The following is a 21,451-nucleotide window of genomic DNA, read 5'->3' as shown; positions in this document are numbered from 1 at the left end:
GTATTGGAGACCGTATCTCCAGAAGGATATAGAAATGTTGGAGAAAGTTCAGAGAAGGGCTACTAAAATGGTTTATGGATTACAAGATAAACCTTACCAGGACAGGTTAAAGGGTCTTAACCTATATAGCCTGGAAAAAAGACATGATAAAGGAAGAGAGTATATTTAAAAGAAGAAAAACACAACAAAAGACCTAGTCTTAAATGAGAGTATTGCTTTACTGGGAGGGTGGTGGATGCATGGAATAGCCTTCCAGTAGAAGTGGAAAAGGCCAATACAGTGAAGGAGTTTAACCATGCATGGGATAAGCATAAGGCTATCCTAGATATAAGATAAGGCTAGAGACTAGCAAAGCTTCTTCTTGTAAACAATAATTATTATTTCTGAATATTCTTAAAGGAAATACTAAATGAGTCATTTCCCAACATACCTTATTAATCTCCTACACAGGTAATAACATAATAATGCTCAGCATCTCATGCAAGAAATATATTACGGTAGATTTCTTACCATTCATTTATTGAAGAAAACTTGCATTATCTAAATGAGTCAACGCCAAAAAAGTACACAACACAAAAAGGCCAATCTAGATAATATTTGTACTTTCCACAGACTTCCTCTCAGCCGCTTTCTTTACAAATGATTGTGACGGATCCACTCAGCTTTATATTTACAGTGAGATCTTCGGGGAGAATGGGTGTGCGCTGAGCACCGTGTTCGTTTTGAGGTCTCTGAGCTATTTGTGCTTCACAAGTGCAGTTGATGTTTGACTTATTGTTTCATCTGAGAGTTAAACTCATGGCTCATTTACATTTTTTTTTCATTTATATATATATATATATATATATATATAGTTGGGTTGCGTGCACAGGGAGTGAATGTGTGACAGATTGTGTAAATTGCAGACTAATCTGTTATAATGGGATGTTGGATGGATCATGCATTCAACCAGCATACTAGCAAGCTGATCTCACAGTAGATCAGCTGCCAGCATGCCACCGCTTGTCTAAAGTGTCTGTCACCATTGTAGCAAGCAGCCATATTGGGTTTGGATATTAGTTTTCCCCTTTTCAGTGTAAGATAAGTCTTCTTATCTATATATGACCAACATGCAGCAGTCCTCTTAGTTTAGGAGTAAGGTAAGATGGCTGCCATAATCAACTCATGAGCCAATCAGCAGCCTCCTTCTGTACTACAGAGTTGAGACCTTAGTGTTCCACCACATATGAGGTTGGCTCATGGGATCCACATTGTCAACATGGTATCACATACATAGTTGGCACTGAAAGGCTTAAATGCTAAGGGACTTTTCTTTCACCTGAAGCACCCTTTGAGTGTTACCTTCATGGGACCAAAAGGGTGCTTAGATGTATGTAACCCCTACCTGCGAGAATAAGGAAAGGGGTTCAGGTACAAAATTGTCTCAAGGTTTTTTTTGTGACTTAAACCTCTCCATCTCACAAGGCAGCGCTGGAGGTGCGCACGGATGGAGTTCATACCTTTCCAAGGGGATTTTTAGTACATTTAACTCCTGTTGGCTCTAACGACAAATCTTTACTTTAAACCCCACATGCCACCGACAATGGGATTTGGAGTGAGAGGGAGGCACCCTGAGTGGGTGGTTAAATTGAGGTCTATATATGTCTATACCCCCTGGTTTAACTTATGAACAACTTATTCCTGGTTTATTTTTATTTATTTACCTAATGTGTTGCAGTGAATGAAATATTTTCATTGAACTTTACATGTTTTGTGAGTGTTAGCATGCTAGTCTGGTCAGTCGAGTCCCCTTCACAGCACTCCAATTCCAGCCGGGTATCACTCTGTCAAATACTCCTGCAGTCTGCTGTGTACTCCTACCTCAACTCTCCAAACTTTTCCCAGAAGACTATGTGGCAGACCCCATCTGCAGTCAGGGAGTCACCAGCTCAGCTCAGGGTTCAAAACAACCATGTGTATCTGCACAGTGATTCCAACCTGACCTGGTACCTGCAGCCATGACACAGATAATGGGAAAACTGGCACATCTAGCTGAACAAGCCACCTTCTCCACTCTGTTCCTTGTAATGTTATCTCTGATTCAACAAGGTAGGGACAAATTAATAGACAAGTTCACGATACAAAGCAAGAAAACAAGATGTCACACTACAATCTCTATAAGAGATCCCGATCTATAAAGATGATTGAGTAAACTCAAATACAAAATGTAATAACTAAGACAATTACAAATGCAATATCTCTAACCTGCGTTTCCTTAATAAAGCCTCATTTAGTTGTGTTTTAACACAAAAACAGGCGAAACGAAGCCATGGATATCCCTTCTTTGTATTCTGGCACATGGATGCCACATTATTCTTTATTGCTATGAAAAAAATGTAAAAAAAACCTAATTGAATGTGTTTGATATCTGCCTTGAGAGGCTGTGGCTAAATTGTTGATCTATACATTATATGGTTAAAGTAAGCGGTCTTGCAGTTGATGTTTTGAAAAACATTCAAATTCCCAGAGGTCAGAAAGGGTTTTGAGACAATCGCACATGGTTTCACAGTTTTCACAATATTATATTTCAAATTATATTAGTTCCAAGCTACAGATGTGGCCTATGAGCAGTGTTCCCTCTAAGCTGTGCGCACGCACATAGCTTTTTTTAGAGAGCGCACACGTCCAAAAATTGCGCGCACAACAGTTTTTCGCAAAAAATTTATTTTTTTGAAACTTTATGCGGCGCGGATATTGTGCGCACAAAATTTTTGCTCTCTGAAAATTTTCTGCACAAGAGAAATTTTCTGCGCACGCCAACTAAGAAAAATTAGATGGAACATTGCCTATGAGTGCCCATTATTAGCACAGGACATGTTGTGGACACTAAGGTGCTGGAAATTAAGCGTCACCTACCACGGCTTCCCAAGGCTCAAAATGAGGACAAATTAGCTGAATCAGGACCAGCATTGGATGGTATGATCCAGTTGGATAACTCATCCTGCATTCTGACTGCAGGAGATATTTAGGATGATCAGCTATTTAAGTCCATATGTACACTCACAGATCCCACTTGAACCTTCGATGTACCTCATATGAGACCTTCTAGAATTCTTGTTACAAGTTTATCAGGGTGGACTGTGTAGATGCGATGACTGGGGAGCAGCTCCGTTACAACAACAACAAAAAAGACAAACAGTAGTGATCGCCTCCTACTGTACAAGATGAAAAGTACACTTAAAAGAGAAGATTTAGAATTTGAGTAGGGCATCTGAAATAAAATTAATGTATTTCACTTACTTTATAAACACATTATTGTGACTCTCAGGGCTGTTAAACCCTGTGATACACTCATACAAATCATTCTGAGGAAAGCCAGACAAAAGGATTTGGGTTGTAAAGGACACGTTAGGTATGATGTAACAGTGCTACTTAATTTGCTGGCATTTTAGAAATAACGCGTAATAAGAACAATAACATGTAAAGGGTCTAGGAAACTAGCTGCTAAACCTTTATTTAGTTGTAATAAATGATGCTCAGCACCGAAGGACTATGATAATGGGGTGTAGAATATAAATACCAAGTGCTGATTTGTGCCATATTAAGAGTGCTAAAGATCAGATGGGTGATATAAAAAAAGGAGCATACTCATCTCTCAGAAACAATACACCTGTAATATAATCAACCCAAAGTAGGATAAATATCTTTAACACCCCTTTCCTATTAGTCCCACGCATATTCCAATAGCAAATGTAAAAACAGCGCACACAATCACTTAAAAAGTATAAGCGCCACCTTTATTGGATTTACACATTACAATGGGCATATAAAAGTACAAGAACAAGCAGTAAGACATTATCGCTCTTTTACAGCGGTTTCATGCAGAGAGTTGCGCACATACCCACACACAAAGAACCCTATAGTTTCTTTATTATTAAGATTAATCCGAGAACTGGTGAATGCAAAATGGCCTGGACGTCAAAATGTTCGCCTGTATTAAGGGAAATATAAAATACCTTTTATCCCCAAACTACTACTATTGTGACTAAGTATCTATACCTCTGTATTAAATAACTAAAGCTAAAAAGCAGCTTTGTGCTAGTTGTATCAAGATACAAAATCTAAATTTGTTGATTTTATTGAATTCCATCACAGATATTGGATAAAATATTGAAAATATGTACCATTTTATATAATTTTATTGCAGTAGAAGCCTCTGAAAAACTCTTCCAGTTCTCATCTGTATTGAAGGTGAAAAAAAACAGAGACCATAGAAATCTTTGCCAATGAAAAAGGAATTTCATAAATATACAGGTGGATAGGCAGAAAAATCCACTACAGAGGTCTGTGAGAAATATTCGGATAATAAAGTTCCTTTGATTTGATTTTATTAACTCACATCAACATGTTGTTCCTTTCTAGTTTGTTACTCTTTGTACTTACCTGGTTTGTCAGGATTTAAAAACATTGACACACTGAAGCACACAGGTTTCACGTTTTATTAAATTATAAAATAGCCATCCAATATTATCACAAGAAAAGGTACAAAAAAAAAAAAAAAATCCTGATCGTGGGGGATCCAAACCACAAAATTGTTGCTATACAAGTTTTTGATATAGAAAAAGAATAAAACACTTTCCGCACAAGAAAAAAAAAAAAAAAAAAAAGTATTAGAAAAATAACTTTCTTCCCAAAAGATGCCCTATAGCCTTCAGCTCCTCACTCACACTCAAGGTCAAGTTGATATCACCAATTAACCTAGAAAAATGTTTATCCTACTGTTCATACCTGGTAATCAGCAATTTTCCAGATAGCAGAATTGAGGTAGGCCAGAAACGCAAACTACCATGTAACTTTATTTTTAACACATGAAAAAGAAGGTTTACACAATTGTGATCTTAAGAAACACAAATAATAAAAAAACCCTACTCCACCAATTACTTCCTGCCATCTTCTTTCTCTGACAAGAGGAAAAAAATGGTAATCGGAAGCGACTGACTGCGCCGTAAGATTTGTTTTCTTCAAACTTAAGTGTGCAGAGGTTGCTTTTTGCGCAGGTAAGCATCATTTAATCGTTTTCTTAAGTGTTAAAAATAAAGTTTACAGGTACTTTATAACTAAACTACGAAAGAAAGCCGACTAGTAATATACATAAGTACAATCATGTTCCAAGTAGTAAAACTTCTTTAGTAAACCAAGTCAAAAAAACCCTCAACATCCTGTGTATGTAACCTTATACAAAAGATAAGAAAACGGTTTGCGCCACAACACTTAAGTACAATACTTTATAAAACAGTAGTAGTTTACAATCGTGGAAATATAAACTTTTTTTTTTTATACAAAATACAAATAATGAATGCTCATTAACAGAGCAAATAGTGCTGGAAACCTTTAACTTAAACATGGAACCCTTCGAATTAAATAATATATCTTTTGCAAAAACCATGAAATACAATTGTAAGGCAAGTCTTTGAATAGTAATTCTGTCAATTTTCTTCGGATCCCAATAGATGTACTTATTAACACCGAAGGACAGGTCTAAAAGGATTCCTTTAGTAGGCGTTGATGTTCCTCGAAACAAAAAACGGTTCTCCGACAATATTCACACAGGAATTTACAAAAAAAAGACAAGGTCAGAAAATTTGGCAACATGATTAAAAATATGGAGACTAGCCATAAATATTTCTCATTTACTTTACAATTGTAAACTTGTGGAGAAAAATATCAAACATTTCTTGGTCCAATTAACATTCTGTTCTGAAACGTCATCAATTCGTCCCCATTCTTGCTTGAATCCTATGACATTTTAAAGCAGTTTCTGATGAATGATTTCCCAAACCATTCTTTTTCTGAAGTATGGCATGTGACGCTGTGGAGAAAGACATTCTTATGAGAATATTTCCTTGATGGCACCTAATTCATTGTATGTGATAAACGTTTGGGTTAACATACAAAACATGTTAATGGTTTCTCCAATAAAGCAGCAAGTACAGTGTACCGTTTTTACATCTACAAAAAAAATATATTTAAAAACATGCAGTAGGGTGCAAATGCAGTAAAGTAAGAATGTTTAATGTTAATCGCTTGCATTTTGTTAAATGATAAAGATCTAAATCAAATCAATATTGGTGTGAGCACCTTTAACTTCAAAATATCATCAATTCTTCTAGGTACTACTGCACACACTAAGGAATCTGGGCAGGTAGGTTGTTCCAAACATCTTAGAGACCCACGGTTCTTCTGTGGATTTAGGCAGCATCAGTTAATTCAATCTCAGACAGACTCAATGATGTTGAAATCAGGGCTCTGTGGGGGCCATACCATCACTTAAAGAGCTCCTTGTTCTTTTTTTACACTGAAGATAGTTCTTAATGACTTTGGCTGTATGTTTGGGGTTGTTGTCAGGCTGCAGATTAAATTTGGGGCCAGTCACACGCCTCCCTGATGGTATTGCACGATCTGTCTGCACTTCTCAGCATTGAGGATACCATTCATTGTGACCAAATCCTCAACTCCATTTGCAGAAGTTTAACCCCAAACTTGCAAGGAGCCTCCACCACGTTGCCTGCAAACACTCATTCCTGTGTCACTCTCCAGCCCTTCGGTGAATAAACTGCATTCTGCTACAGCCAAATATGTCAACTTGCCACTTTCTGCACTCCATTTCTTGCGTTTTCATGAATAGTTGAGTCGCTTGGCCTTGTCTCCACATGACAGGCGGCAAAACAGCTTGGAAAGAAAACCTGTAGGCCTGCCTGCTCTGAAATTTCCACCTGGGAGAGACCTCGCTGATGCAGTATAACTACCGTGTGTCTTGTTTCTGTTTGGTATGATTATTTAATCATACACCTAAGTATATACCAACAAAATCCCTGGCTTTGTGCAAGTGTACCTAGAAGAACTGACGCTGTTTTGAAGGCAAAAAGCAGTCACGTTAAATATTGATTTGATTTAGATTTTTCATCAGTAGGTGTTTTGTTAAATTATAAAAATAAACTATTAACAGTAAGTATTCTTACTTTACCACATTTTTTAGACCTGCCTAAAATGTTGGCACAGCGCAGTATGTCATTAGCACATATTCTTATGTTTTAGTTTAACCACAGATTCAATCCATTCCATGTGGGTTCTACTCTGAATGCAATCTACTTAAAACAAGATCAGCTCAGGAAGAGTTTTGCTTCAGTGTGCCACTTCCACGACAGTGAGGAACGGATAGATTACGACTCATCTAACATTACATGGTCATAAAAATACATGTTGGCCTGCTGATGCTACCTGACGCAGTGTGGACCCATCGGTGGCAATGCCCACGACTAGTCTCTAATTACACAAATAACCCATTTCGGAATGAACCATAAGACAATCCTGGTCCAAATAGAATGGAAAGAAATGTACTACAAATATTTAGCAGATTGACCAGAATGTGGCTGTGACCCAATTTAAATGTCTTTGGAAATATAAATCAGATCCAGCAGGCCTGGTAATTTAGGATTAATCGGCTGCAATACATACATTTGGGGAAATGAGGTCCATACTTAGGAGGATTTTAAATTTATCGCAATTATTTTTTTTATTGAATATACATATATCCAACCATACAGCTAAGTATTTACCACGTAACAAGATCTTACTACAGATAAACAATTTTCTGACGCAAGAACCACCGCATATCCAAAGTTCATCTTACTATGAAACAAATGTTTAGGGAGCTTTATCATCAATAACCAAGGGGCACTTTGCGTAGGAGAGTAAACACGCAAATAATTACAGTCCATCAAGCTTATTCCCTTAAAAAAAGCACCTCTTTTTGACTTGAACCAGGTGATGGTAAACAGTTTTGCCCATGATATCTTCAATTACCTGAGTAAAGGTGATTGATTTGTCTTTGGTAATGTAATCCGCATACTTGCAGGCAAACATTCCACAGTCACTGCCGTTCATCTGTTGTGGGATTTCCTGAATTAAAAATAAAATAAAGCTTCTTCAGTAGGAAACGATGCTTATACACACACTTCACAGGAACATACATTCAAAGTTCACTTAAAAACATACCTCACTATTCTTGCTGGTCAAAACCCAGCCGTTTGTATCAAAACTGACTCCCTTTTTGTCCGAACTTTCTTGTTTTAGATAATGTCTATATGGAGGCAAATTGTGCATTAGTTGTCAGATTATTCACATAGACACCAAACACATTTATGAACCACTGGGGAAAAACATGTGAATATACTTAGAATATAAATTCAATTTGCAGTGTTAGCAAATGACATCAGAGGTGCCGAAAGCTAGCACATCTATTAAACATCCATATATTTATGAAATGAACTACATACGGGCAGCATTTATTTTAAGTGCAGCTTAATATCCAGCAATGTTCCACAACAAAAATGGAATTGGGAAATTCTTAGATCATAAAGTAATTAAGCAGAAAAAATAAAATCACAAAAATAAGATCATATAAAAAAAATAAAAATCTTAAACCAATGGGAATATTAGACAATATTACTAGATTACTTACTGTAATAACCTGCATGCTTCATTGTTTAAACCTCCCATGGAATCATAATACGTGATGGACTTTTTCCTGAAGTCTATAACCTAGAAATAAACACATTTTTAGACAAATCCTCATCCTAATACAAATACCTTCATGGAGAAAATTCTGACAGCCCTAGCAGACAGGGTTTACACAGTCATTGATCACTTCATAAATCACTAATACAAATCGCATAAAAGGTGTGTGCTAGCGGAAGCAATTATAGATCATTTTAATATATAGTTAAATCTACTTACTGATAAACACCAGTGCACACCAAGGTGAATTGGCACCAGCAACATATCCACAGAGAATATATCCACTTTTTTTGTCCATCGTTTCACTGCTTGGTAGCCAGTACTTTTCAGCTTGGGGAAGAAGAAAGTGTTGAATGCGTGAGCTTTCGGCAAGCCCTTCCGCTTACTCCTTTCCACCAAGAGATTCATATAAAAATTAATAACCTGTAGCAAGGAATTGAAAGGAAAACCAACAGGTGTGAGGTTAATTCAGCAAATAAAGTCGCCTATTTTAGTCAACTAGCAATTAAATGCAAAACAGTGCATATATATATATATAGTGCTTTTTTTGTCATGATGTATATATACACATTAGCTGCCAACATGTTGGGTATCCTTGCAGTGACCATAGTGCTGCTGAGCGTCAGGATATAAGCTTCCATGTAAGTATCCATGTTCGCGGCCTTATCGGCAGTGTCCCTTGTAACATGCCTACTGATCGCTGCACCGGGGAGCCTGACCCCATTTTGAAGCAGAGCGGAGCCTTAGGCCAAAATAAACATCTGAACATGCTCCACGCACCAACTCCCTCTGGCAACGAATGTGCCAAGTGTAATTCTTTAGTTATAATCACATTTAAAGAGAGGAAGATCGCAATAGAATAGAAGGAATTCTCAACATGTTAGAACTTCACCCTGCAGCCGGGAAATAGCAAAGACAAGAACACAGGTCTGAAAAAATCATCATGCCTGATGTGCTTTACGATAAACAGTAATCTAAAGGCGCCACTGCTCTTTTCATATTATATGTGGTACACATCTACCGGTGTTACATCTCGCACAATCATCCATACCTCATCATTTAGCCAGTTCAGGTTATGGAGAGTCATAATATCTTTACGGGTAATAGTCAAACGAAATCCCTCACTTAAGATTTGATCTTGGCTGCCTCCAAAAAGGGCACGTTTAATTTCTTTCTCCATCTCCTTAGAAAGGAAAAATACAGTTAGAAAAAACACAGTTTTGTATTTTGGGGGAAAAAAAGAAAGAATCTGAAAACACCATATTACTTAAAATGGTTTGCTGCAGAAGTGCAGGCAGCTGTGCAGTGTTTGGTCGCATACCGAACAACCGTTCTATTTTAATGGATTGACCCATCTCAAGCCAACTTTAAATTACTCCACAATCTTATATTTTGTAATACCCCTGGAAAACTGCCCCGTGGGTGTGTGGGTTTACAGAACCATTTGATGTGGTAGGCAAGCAAAATAGCAGATGTGTATTCTTTTGTTGCATGCGAAAAAGGCAATATTCTGCAAGATTCTGGAGAACGCTTCAGATGCGCCCCAAAGGTTAGCGGTATGGCCCTTTATTGATTACCTCTGTGAGTTCTGGAAATTCCACTTCTTGCTCATCGTCTTGCTTTGGAGGCAACGTGACCGGTATTTCTTTTTCAAGGGGCACACGCAGATGTAAGTCTATGGACTGTTGTACAGAGCTGTCCTGCAACCTCTATGTTCAAGAAAACAGTAGCAAAGAGCAAATAAATAAAATATCAAATCTTCACATAGATTGCTGCAAAATATAATAGTACGTAAAACAGGTGCTGGATAAGAAAAGCGTGTTACCCCACCAGGACCAGTCAAGCATGAACATGGTCCCAAGCTCTACAACAGCAAACAAATGAAATGATATCTATATGGACTGGTAAAGATGACCGATGGGGGGCCACTAAAGTGACACCCTGTCATTTGGGAAGCCAAGGTTAATTTTAAAATGATGGGTTATACTTCATGTGAGAAGAGTGGGAATCATGTACTATAGAACTCATTTTAGGAGTCATTATAAAGTTATTGCTGTAGAGGGTTCTAGCACACTCCTTTGAGATTACACCGCTCCACTTTGCTGACCCCGATAGCCCAGTAGGACTAACAAGGGTACTGTGGAGGTCTCAGACCAGCGCTGCTGGGTTCAGCAATACACGCTGCAACGTGCGGATACCAAACCCTGCAACGTGCGGATACCAAACCCTGCAACGTGCGGATACCAAACCCTGCAACGTGCGGATACCAAACCCTGCAACGTGCGGATGCCCCACAGTAATTCTAAGTGCGTAAAAGTCACTCACGTTCCACTCACCAGGAACGATGCTAGTATCCAAACCATAATCTCCAGTCAGCAGAGTGATGTTAAAAATATTAAGAAAAACTCTAATGTAGGTCACATTATATGCTGTATAATTGTATATAATAAAAAAAAAAAAAAATCACCTCACTCTGCAACTGTAACGCACGTGCCTTTTCCTTTTCTATCTGTCGCCTTCTTTCTCTTGCTCTGGAATCATAGTTGCTCGAGCTAATGGACAAACAATTGACCATTACCATGAGAGGAATACATTATCTATCTGTATAAAGCACATATGTATACAAATAGTTGTTTTTAACTTACATTTCTTTGATCCAGAGTAATGTTTGGAAAATTGATGGACTATTACAAAGAAGAAAAGAAAAAAAGTGTGAATTTGACGAAGCTGTAGATTGCTCCATAAGAACCCATCAACCCATCATTTTTTACGCCAAAAACTGCAGTACATTTGATTCTTCTATTTGTATAGCAAAAAAAAAAAAAAAAAAAACTCTACAATTTCATAAAAAGAATTTAGCCTTTAGCCATAAAACAATGTAACTAACCACACAATGTCATACAAGCTTTTAATGATCTGACAGTTTACAGCGCGTACATTCGAAGGGTATGACAAATCCAGAACGGACAGACTGAGACAAAGAGATGCATTCGATAAATAACCTTCATGTCACCGAGACGCTCGTGATGAGCCATTTCTCACAGAATATAAAGCGATGGAGTATTTCTTTCAAACTTACTTTGGAGCGTCTCTCTCTTTAGCAACAGAATCAATTATAATCACTGAATCGGAACCAGAACCTAAAAACAAACACAAAGCCATGATTGGCAGATCATACTCCTGTATTGTTTCAAAGAACATAACTTAGATGAAGTAGCGTTCAAGGACATGGCAGAGAGAAGACGAGTCGCCCCCAAGGCGTAGCCTTCTGCCATTTACAGTAAAGCTGATGGTAAATGTTTGATTCACCTTCAGATTGCGGTTGACTGGTGTTATTGTATTCTTCGTAGTGCTGATGATTAGTAAAGGCTTCGGATTCACAGGCAGGAATTAAATCTGTGCTGCTATGTAACAGTGGTTCTATAGCTGGTGGCTGCAAAAAACTAGACGACGGCTGGTATACAGATTCTGTCTCAAAACTGGAAGGTTCTAGAGAACTGAGACTCGAAGCGCCGGGCGGCCCCGAAATACTGTTACTTGAACTCAGGCACCGCGATCTGCAACAAAACGCATTTACAGTAAAAACGCTGCACTGGTTTGACAAAACGGCCTTTTAAAAAAGCATTAGTTACATATTTAAATGGATTGTGTGCTTAACACAAGCTGAAAGCAGATTACAGATACATATTTAAGGAGGCAGCTGTTAATATTGTATCGCGACTTACATTTGCGGAGGGAGGAAGGTTGATTTTGTGGACAAATACGTTTTTCCCGTCACCACTTGAAGTAATTGTCTATAAATTTCTTTTTCTTCCTCGCGGACAGTCTGAAACAGAGTTGAAGGTAATTCAAACAACAGGCAGGACAATCAGACAGAACTGTAGGCTTAACTTCGCTTTTCTACAAGCTAAAACCATTTCAGATTTCAGAATATTCTATAAACTAAACGGGAGAAAATGAGAAGCAGGAGTCCCTAAAGGTTGTGTGAGATCAAGCGGGCAGGTGAAGGAACTCGCATCCGCCAACGTCAGCTTGGTGTGAAAAGTACCAGAAAGCTAATCACCTGTTCTATTCATACATAGTAGTTGGCCATTGATGGTTATTGGCAAAAAGAACTCGGCTCCTGAGGGTGAACCGGTCAAAGTCTCAGCAATATGTTGACCAATTCAACTGCTGCTCGTCTTGGAGATTTGCAGCTGAGGAACCAAGCTGAGACGTTCCTTAATAGATCTCTAGGCTGATCATCAGGCCTTTACTGCGGCGGGCGTCTCATTTGTTTAAACTTACTTCTTCCACCGTACTGACATGTCTTCGATGAGCTTTTTTGGGACTTCTCCGACACGTTCCGCTCCAAGAAGCTGAAGCACTTTTGATGGGAAACAACTTTTCGAAACCAGAAGTGGGAGAACACTTTCCAGTAACGGTATTTAAGGGCCCGCTACAAAATAGAAGCAAAACATGAAGACAACCACAAAGAGACTCAATCTAAAGCACACACTAACGCTAGGAAAAATATTATTGCCTCAAAATATCAAGACAGATTTCACCTCACTATATCCTTACCGACTCTCTAGCCTAACGGGCTTCCTTGCTAATGCCAAAGAGATGGCACAGCAGGTTTTAACTTTAAATTCAATGTCAAATGAGTAAAAGCCCTGCATTTAACACTAAATGCATCATTAGAAACATCATTCACAACTACTCTTTGCTGCCTAAACCTTTTACAAAAGAAAAAAAAAAAGTAAAGCTTTGTCTCGTTCATTTTTTTTTTTTTTTTGCTGGAAACACTTGTCTTGTGCCCAAAAAATGTTTTTGTCTAATTGGGACAGTAACCTTACAGTGAAAAGGAAAAATAAAGATTAGGGTTATGAATTTGCTGAAATGTGACAGTTTCCATATATCCTGCCTTACCTGGCTTTTGCGGAGTCTGTGTAAATATTCCTGGGGGGTCTCGGACTCCGAGAGGACGTGCTTTGTGCTGTAAATATAGAAGAATGACTGCTGCCATTCTGTTTCGCTTTCGTGAGATCAAAAGACGGCGTGAACATCGATTTGTCCACTGCAGCGATGGACTTCCCAGGCTTTGATATGTCTAAGAGAGAAAAGGGAAGAATACAGCTTACAAAAAAACGGTATGTATTTCACATCTTAAACATCACACTTTGTAAATATGGGAGTCAAACACCCTGCGGCCCAATGAAGAGTCTTGGTGTGCTATATTTCAGTACGTTTTGTGATAGTTCCTAGTATCTTAATATCATGTAGTATTATAGTTTACAAGTATAATGAGTACTTCTCTCATCAACTATGTTTATATATGACTTTATCCCCTGTAAATGTATTACAAACACCTATTATATTGTGTATTGTGTTTAGAGCAATGTAAACGGACGGCGCAGAGTCACCTACAGCGCCACCGATGAGAAATACATCCTTACCTTACCTTATCTAATTGAATCACTTACAATTAAGAGACCCTAAAGCTTCAGGGTACCTCTCTTTCATCGGTCTGGCTTTCATAGCACTTTGGCAGCCAATCAGTGATAGGAAAGCGCTTGTATACATACAGGTTGGGGGCCTGGAAGTCTCCTGCAAGCCTGAGTTGGCTGGCAGAGAGTATATCGCGCATGCGTTCAGCTGGACACATGTCCTGCAAGCTCAGGAACTGGGAGGTGAGGAAAGAGGCAAATGCATAGCTGGGCGTCTGAAAGGTCCCTTCCATGCATTTGCAAGGTGGGGGAAAAGGTGATGTAAAGGCAACACTCGGCTCTCATATGCATTAACATGCAACACCTTTTTTTGTGCATTATCACCGTAATCATTTTACCTTCAGCCGATTTCAGCGGCAGCATTTAATACGTCACCTTTATAAAAATGTGGTTTTGAAAGAGAATTTATTGCTGGTCTCTCCATAGGTCTGTATCTCAATGGCGTAAGCTAAAAGGTAACAAAAAAGTGGAAATCATCATCATTCATATAGGCTCAACAAGACATTGTCAGGAACTTGTTTAAAAAAACCAGACACTGCTAAGCGAATCTCAGCTGATGGAGGTCTCACGGTGTAGAAAAGATGTTCTAGTTCATCGCGTCTTAAGATTTGTTTTATTATTTTAACTGAATTGTGGCACAATTTCTGAAATTATAGCTCTTGGTGTTTCTGCATTTTTTTTTTTTTACTTTAAGGATTTTGTACTTTTTATTGTATATAGTATTTTTTTTTTAGATTACATTTGTTCGTAATTTTGAGTTTTACTTACGTTGCATGAATATAATCGAATATCTATCACTTGTCATAACTATTCTTTTGACTTATTTTAACTGTACATTTGCCAACAGATTTTTGTATTTTTACTTTAATGTTAACTAATTTTGCATCTTATGAGTGGTATAAGCTGTACTCAATGTTCATGGGGCTGGGAAATATATGTTTGCGGGAACAGGGCCCTTCATTCCTCTTGTATCTGCATGTCAATTGCTGTATTGTACTTGTCGTTATCTGTAACATTTTCATCTTGTACAGCGCTGCAGAATCTGTCGGGGCTTTATAAATAAATTATAATAATAATAAATATGGTTTTGTCAGGTAAAGCCACATATGCTGATGCAACCTTGGGGTTCAAATCACCAAAGGGAGAGTTTCCAGGACAGTTGTATTCGAACTCCCTGACTTCACGCTACATTGTGAAGGTCCAAGACCAGAAAGCACTTGCTGCAGGAAAAGCTTGGCTGGCTTTCACATCTCGACAAAAGTACAATTTTGCTTGAGTTGTACGTAAGTATAGTCGAACCTGAAACGAATAAGTGCATGAGGAATCCCGAGAAGAATCTTTACGATGTGCTTTGAGCGTGGAGTTGTGTTCGCTTTCCCATATCATTTCTTTCATATCATCATCTGAAAGGAAAGAAGATAATTGTCAAACAAATTGTCTAACCGGTAAAGAGTAGTAATACCTTGTGACTAGGGTGTTGAAAAGCAACATCGACTTTGCGTTCTCTACTGAGGAAATTCAGCATTTAGAAAGTCCTTACCCATAATATATCCTGTCACGATCCATGCATAAAAAATAACGTTTCCAAAGCCTGAGAAGAAAAAAAACCACTAATGTTATTTACAATTTTCCAGAATATTTTTTAGAGCATAGATTTTGTTTAAAATAAAAAAAATAATAAAATGTTCTATGACCAGGCCTTGGATATAAAAAAAAAAAAGGTACAATTGCTAGGTAAAAAAAGCTGAAGAACACACATTTGTTCCTCCAACCGGCGCAGAGTATGTGCACAGAGGCTCCGCCCTTTTGCAGAAGTACTCCAAGAGGCCAGAATAACGCAGACAGATTTGTGGAGAAAGAGAAGCGTTTCTGCACCTCTTTCTCCACAAATCTGTCTGCATTACTGTGGCCTCTTGGATCACTTCCGCAAAAGGGCGGAGCCACAGTGCTCTCCACGGGGACAGCCTCTCCCCGTTCCTCCAATCGGAGCAGAGGGTGTGTAGGCAGAAGTACCTGGATAACGGAGTAGACACAGGGAGAATCGGACGAAGAAAGAAGAGGCAAGAGAAGAAGCGAAGCAAGAACAGTGATTTTATTTTTTTCTTTTCTTCCCAATAGGCCTTTTTTCCTTTAAGATCAAAGGTTTGCGGGGTCATCTTATAAATCGAGCAAATACGGTATTTATGAAGTGGCAACAATCACATCAATATACAATTTCTACACAACAAAGGTCAGCGCGCCCTGCTCCTAAAAGTCGACAGCTGCGCGCGACAAAAATGACATCAAAGTGGCTTCAAACTCTAGAAGCAGGTAATTATAGGTCCGAGCTGCCGTAACTAAAATATTGTAAAATCCGGGGTATAATATGCACAGGAGAGTTCAATTACCCCCTGGGCTGCTTTTGATTTGGCAACACCACATGTAGTGTATTCACATTTTACTTGCAATTCCAAATATAGCCACCAGGGTCTCTAAATTACTTTAAGCCACACTTGCACCATGGATGGGTTCTTTCTGTGTTCCTTTTATAGTTTTTCCTATTCTGTTTCTTTCTCCAAAAGGTGTTTTGGTCGGAATAAAGCACATTGCGTTACGCGTATGTTGCCCGAGACTCATAATAACCCGTGTGATACACAAGGCTAACGGAACACTAAAAACATCCAGGAAAAAAGATACACTTTGCGTTTAAAAAAAAAAGTAATAATTGGGGGAAATACGTGAACCCTAAAAAAAAGCACCATTAAAATAGTTGTATTTAAAAGCAGTGTGACTTGTGACGTTTAAAGGACAGAGCTCGGAGTATTAACCCTTTACGTCACGAAGGCACATGGATTTGGCACATTACAATAAGGCTGCAGTGGGCGTGTCCATAGTTTCACTTGAATTCGTTACAATGCTGTCCATTATGTGCAGCGTGGGAAGTGTCCGCATCCCAACCCGGAGAGCACGCAAAAACACGAGTGTACTGCGTTAAAGGGAAGCTCTATGCACCTCACGGTGCTTCAGCTTAACCCCGAGGCGGGTAATTCAGGAAAGGGTTAATACCGCTACCTAGCTGGTGGTACGGGGTACATGGATGTCCCGGGCACTCACCCACATGACTGAACTCTACGCCTCTGAGGTGTCATGTGCGAGAGGTAAACAATGGACGGTGGGCAGCGACTCGAGTGGGTGCTGCACATCCGCAGCATGTCGGGACTGCCAAGACCCGGAGGGCAACACCGTATGACCGGGAAGAAGCCCCCCCAAGGACTTGAGGGTGTGACATACAAGCGCACAGTGACGCCGTAAGGGGCTCCTCACAGATACCGGAACTTTACAAATAGTATATATGCCACCAACCCCATGTGGTCTCAACTACGAGATTTCGGAAGTCATGCTTAATGTTTTAATGTTATATTCACCCCCTTTTCCCCTCAAAAAGTACGCCGGGGTCTTGGCGCGCAGACTCACCTCCCTCGCCTGCCGGCTTGCTGAAAATTGTTTTTTGCGACAGCCGTGTATAAGAAACCGGAGGCCCAACACTCTCTACTCACTCTGCTTACATGGTTGGCAGGCAGTAGAACTCGGGTCACATGGTCTAACACGGCGCTCGAACCCGCCATATTTGATTTGGTCATATAGTGATGTCTACGTAATCTTAAAGACAACGGACACTAAATTTCTCTGTTATTCACATTGTTTTAATCGACAGATTCGTTAAAGTTTGAAAGTAATGGTATTTAGGCAGAACAAAAACAGGGACCTCCAATCTTTGCCAAGGCAGGGCACTTTGCCCTTTTCCAAGATGGCGGCAGTAAGTGCGTGGGGTTGAATTGCATGCAGGGGGCGCCTTGCTGAGAGAGCGCTCTGCGGTGTGTAGATTGCCCGCATCTGCTGCTTCGCTGGACCTGACTGATAAAGCGATCAGCGGGGAAGTGATGTCTGCCCCACGGGAAGGTGATGCGTCCGTCTGCTGGGTGTAGTTAGACTGGTTTTCATATCTGATCGCTCTTATTGTTACTCGGGAGCGTGAACAAAGTATTAATAGTGCAAAAGAAAAGTTGTTATTTTAATGAGTTAGTAGAGGTCCGGATTAACGCCCTTTAGTGCATTGGGGGGGGGGGGGGGGGATTTATTAGGTGGGTTTTAGAGGACAGGAAACGAAGCAATCGCTATGGCGTTTAAAGTATTTGTTTTGTATCCACTGTATTGTTTATATTGGATTCATTATACTTTTATAATAGTATTTATTAGACTTGGGCACCAGGGGGCTCTTCCTGCTCGTCTTCGGGAGGAAAAAAATCTTCGGATTCCGCGAATATTCGCCTGTTCCTGTCTTCTCTTCGGGCGAATATTCGTGGACATTCTTCGTGTTCGTTTTTTCTTTGTTTTCCCGGTTAAGGGGTTAATACGGGCTTAACGCAGCTCTGGCGCCAGGAGTTTAAATGTACGTATGAGCAACTCTATTGGTCGTCAGCAGGGGGCTCATCTGCCATTGGTTGATGGCAGACAAGCCCCCTGCTGCCGACCAATAGGGTTGCTCGTACAGACTGCTAAGCTCCTGGTGCCGTAACTTACCCGGCACATCCCACTGCCACCCCTTCTGGTATCATGCGTTCCAACATTTCCAAACAACAAAGACGGGCACTTTTGGTTAAGATGTGATTAGAGGTGCTGCCGGCGACATATTCTGGCCTAGGGTGGCAAATCCCCCACCGTAAAAACACAGAGCAGGTCGCCCTCCTGGACAGTCGGGTCCCCTGGGGTGCCGCCGCTCAATGTACCGGTTACAAGGGAGATCTCTGCTCTCCTCAACTGGCGTGTTTACATTTTTACGCAGCGGAGCGCCGGATATGATGTCATATCCGAGCGTGGAGGGGTCGCTGCCCTGGGTCAGTGCCCAAGGTGAATACGTCACCAGGTGTAGCTAGGTTGTAGGACGTTATTTTTACGTGACTGTATTAAAGGCATTTGATAATACAGAGTAATGTTATTTACGCGGTTTAATTTATAAACATGCTTTATTTAGTTTCTATCAAAGTTATTCTGGCTTCTAGGGCTCTCAAGCACCATGATACATTGAGACTCTAACCCATCAAGCATTCTGGGCGCCTACAAAAGATGGACGAAGAGATTTGGGTCCCATAGAGGGGATATCCTGAGCCATCATCAGTGTGTCACCGGTCGCCTATGTCGTTGCGTAGAAAGCTGTGGGCCTGATGCTAAATTGCCCTATTAAATATTACGAAAATTAAGCAGGATAATTTAAGTGAGGAGGAAAGACAAGCACTGAATGAGTTAAGCACAAGTAATATAGTGGTGAAAACGGCTGATAACGGAGGTGGGGATTCTTATTTTTACTATTGAGTACTATTTCCAGGACGCTTACAGACAGTTGGCTGGTACATTTACAAATAGAAAATTAAATTGTGACCATGTGCTGGAAATGTGAGAAAGGATAGTAAAATCATTAGATTCTGGTAGTATTTAAGGTATACTTTATAGACATAACATTCGCTGTCTAAAAACATCTCTATTCCAAAACTACGTAGGGATTCAGTTAACCCCTGCCTTGGACTTTCCATTACCAGTATTCTCTCTTAGTATGTTGTTGTTTTCCTTTTGAGCATGTACACAAAAGCTCGCTTTTATTTGAAAGATGCTACACATGTGGGTGAGAAATGTGTTTTTGTTACTTGTGATGTCAATACGTTGTGTACTGATTATCACCACAAATTGGGTATTAAAGCTGTTGGTGATTAATGCCTTCCAAATGAATAACGCCCCCCAATGACTCTTCCCTGTTTATTGTCGCTACCGGTGCCTTATTAATCGTATTTCCATTTGACTGTCCAGACCTTCACTAATAGTGTAATAATAGTGTAGTAATACGGTAGTAGTATAATAGTGTAATAGTAGTAGTAATAATAGTGTAATAGTAGTAGTAATAATAGTGTAATAGTAGTAGTATAGTGTGGTAGTGTAATAATAGTATAATGGTGTAGTAGTAGTAGTCTAATAATAGTATAAACTATAATAGTCTAATAATAGTGTATTAGTAGTAGTATAATAGTGTAATAAGTGTAGTGGTATAATAGTGTAATAGTAGTAGTATAGCAGTGTAATAGTAGTATAATAGTGTAGTAGTGGTAGTATAATAGTGTAATAGTAGTACATTTCCCAAAGTTGTTCTCCTCACTTTGAGTTTTTGCCCTTCTCTCTCTTCCTTGTCAGAGCTGGCAGCTTGCGAGTAGATATTATTATTATTATTATCTTTTATTTATATAGCACCAATAATTTCCACAGCGCTTAGTTCATCCTCTCTGTGGCAGTTCGTCCCTATCTCGTGTCTTCAAACTCATCTTTACCTCTGTGACTGCAGGTTTACATCAAGGAGTTAAATCCTGTAAATACCCACAAGTCCCACTTATTTTTTTCGTTTAATGTTTATTGAAAGACTTTCACAATTTGCACAAAGCACATAGTCACGCATGTGGTTGGCATTCTACTTTCTCGACTCTCTCCTCTACAGTCTGTCCTAAATGGCGCTGCTAGGCTTATCTTCCTTGCCCGTCGCTCCTCTTCTGCTTCCCCACTCTGTGAAACCCTCCACTGGCTCCCAATTACCTTTAGAATTAAATTTAAAATCCTGGTACTGACATATAATATATAACACTGTTCCTCCATACATTTCTGACCTCATTAGCAAATACTCTCCTACTCGATCCCTACGTTCTTCCTGTGGTCTAAGGCTCTCCTCACTTATCACCTCTTCCTTTTCCGGTCTACAAGATTTCACTCGAGCTGCCCCATATCTCCAGAATCTACTCCCAAGGAACCTTCAGCATTCTCCCTTCCTCCCGACATTCAAGATAACATCTCAAAACTCACTTCTACAGAGAAGCCGCACCATCTTAGCTGCTGGGACCTCCTTATCATTGATACAACCACCACACTACCTCTCACCCTTTCTCTTTGCCTTATGTTTGTCACCCCATTCCCTCAAGATTGTAAACTTGCGAGCAGGGCTCTCTCCACCAAATGTATCGGTTTGTCTTAGTCTGTCCTTCGTCTCGTTTGCCCAGGGCATCCACTTCTCAAAGCTGCTCCACGAGTCCCACTCACGGTGGATGCTTTGGATGCTCTCCCTGGCGTTTGGTTTCCTGTGTACCGAACCCGGCTAACTTATTGACCCCAATCGCGGTTTATCTGTTCACTTCAATCTCTCAGCTTCCTTATTTATTAACGTTAAATCTGATACCTACTTCCCGTGGCTTAAAACCTGCTTTTGTCTTGTGCAAGTCCTCTATGTGCTGATTGTACAATCACAGTACAAATATATATATATTTTTTTTCCCAAAAAACCCAAAGAGAAATCAAATGGATACAAGCTATATAACTTTTATTCGATTTGTACAATCAGT

The 21,451-nt window shown here is 39.6% G+C and overlaps 1 protein-coding gene across 1 annotated transcript; it reads right to left on the bottom strand.

Moving 5' to 3' along the window:
* Nucleotides 1–5,785: 5,785 nt before the first annotated feature.
* Nucleotides 5,786–17,236, bottom strand: LOC149285264 (sentrin-specific protease 1-like). The gene is made up of 16 exons (XM_089495614.1): nt 17,143–17,236; nt 15,263–15,448; nt 13,468–13,648; nt 12,844–12,994; nt 12,282–12,382; nt 11,866–12,113; nt 11,636–11,696; nt 11,202–11,240; nt 11,024–11,108; nt 10,134–10,265; nt 9,608–9,739; nt 8,776–8,979; nt 8,501–8,580; nt 8,035–8,119; nt 7,843–7,938; nt 5,786–5,848 (listed from the first exon to the last, which is right to left on the bottom strand). The coding sequence occupies exons 1-16, from the start codon at nt 17,234–17,236 to the stop codon at nt 5,786–5,788; spliced, it is 1,938 nt and encodes a 645-aa protein (XP_089351740.1).
* Nucleotides 17,237–21,451: the final 4,215 nt, after the last annotated feature.

Source organism: Sceloporus occidentalis, unplaced genomic scaffold, assembly GCF_023333645.1.
Source record: "Sceloporus occidentalis isolate IW3139 unplaced genomic scaffold, rSceOcc1.0.p SCAF_82, whole genome shotgun sequence".
In the NCBI taxonomy this organism is placed as follows: Eukaryota; Metazoa; Chordata; class Lepidosauria; order Squamata; family Phrynosomatidae; genus Sceloporus; species Sceloporus occidentalis.
This window is presented reverse-complemented; position numbering and strand designations above follow the sequence as displayed.

What these genes read in the sequence shown, in the direction of transcription:
- LOC149285264 (XM_089495614.1), bottom strand. Translation starts at nt 17,236, where the DNA reads ATGCTGCGGATGTGCAGCACCCACTCGAGTCGCTGCCCACCGTCCATT. An exon ending in CCAAGCTTTTCCTGCAGCAA is followed by an intron (nt 13,649 to 15,262) that starts GTGCTTTCTGGT and finishes TTTCTCTCTTAG; the next exon opens with ACATATCAAAGCCTGGGAAG. An exon ending in ACAGACTCCGCAAAAGCCAG is followed by an intron (nt 12,995 to 13,467) that starts GTAAGGCAGGAT and finishes TCTATTTTGTAG; the next exon opens with CGGGCCCTTAAATACCGTTA.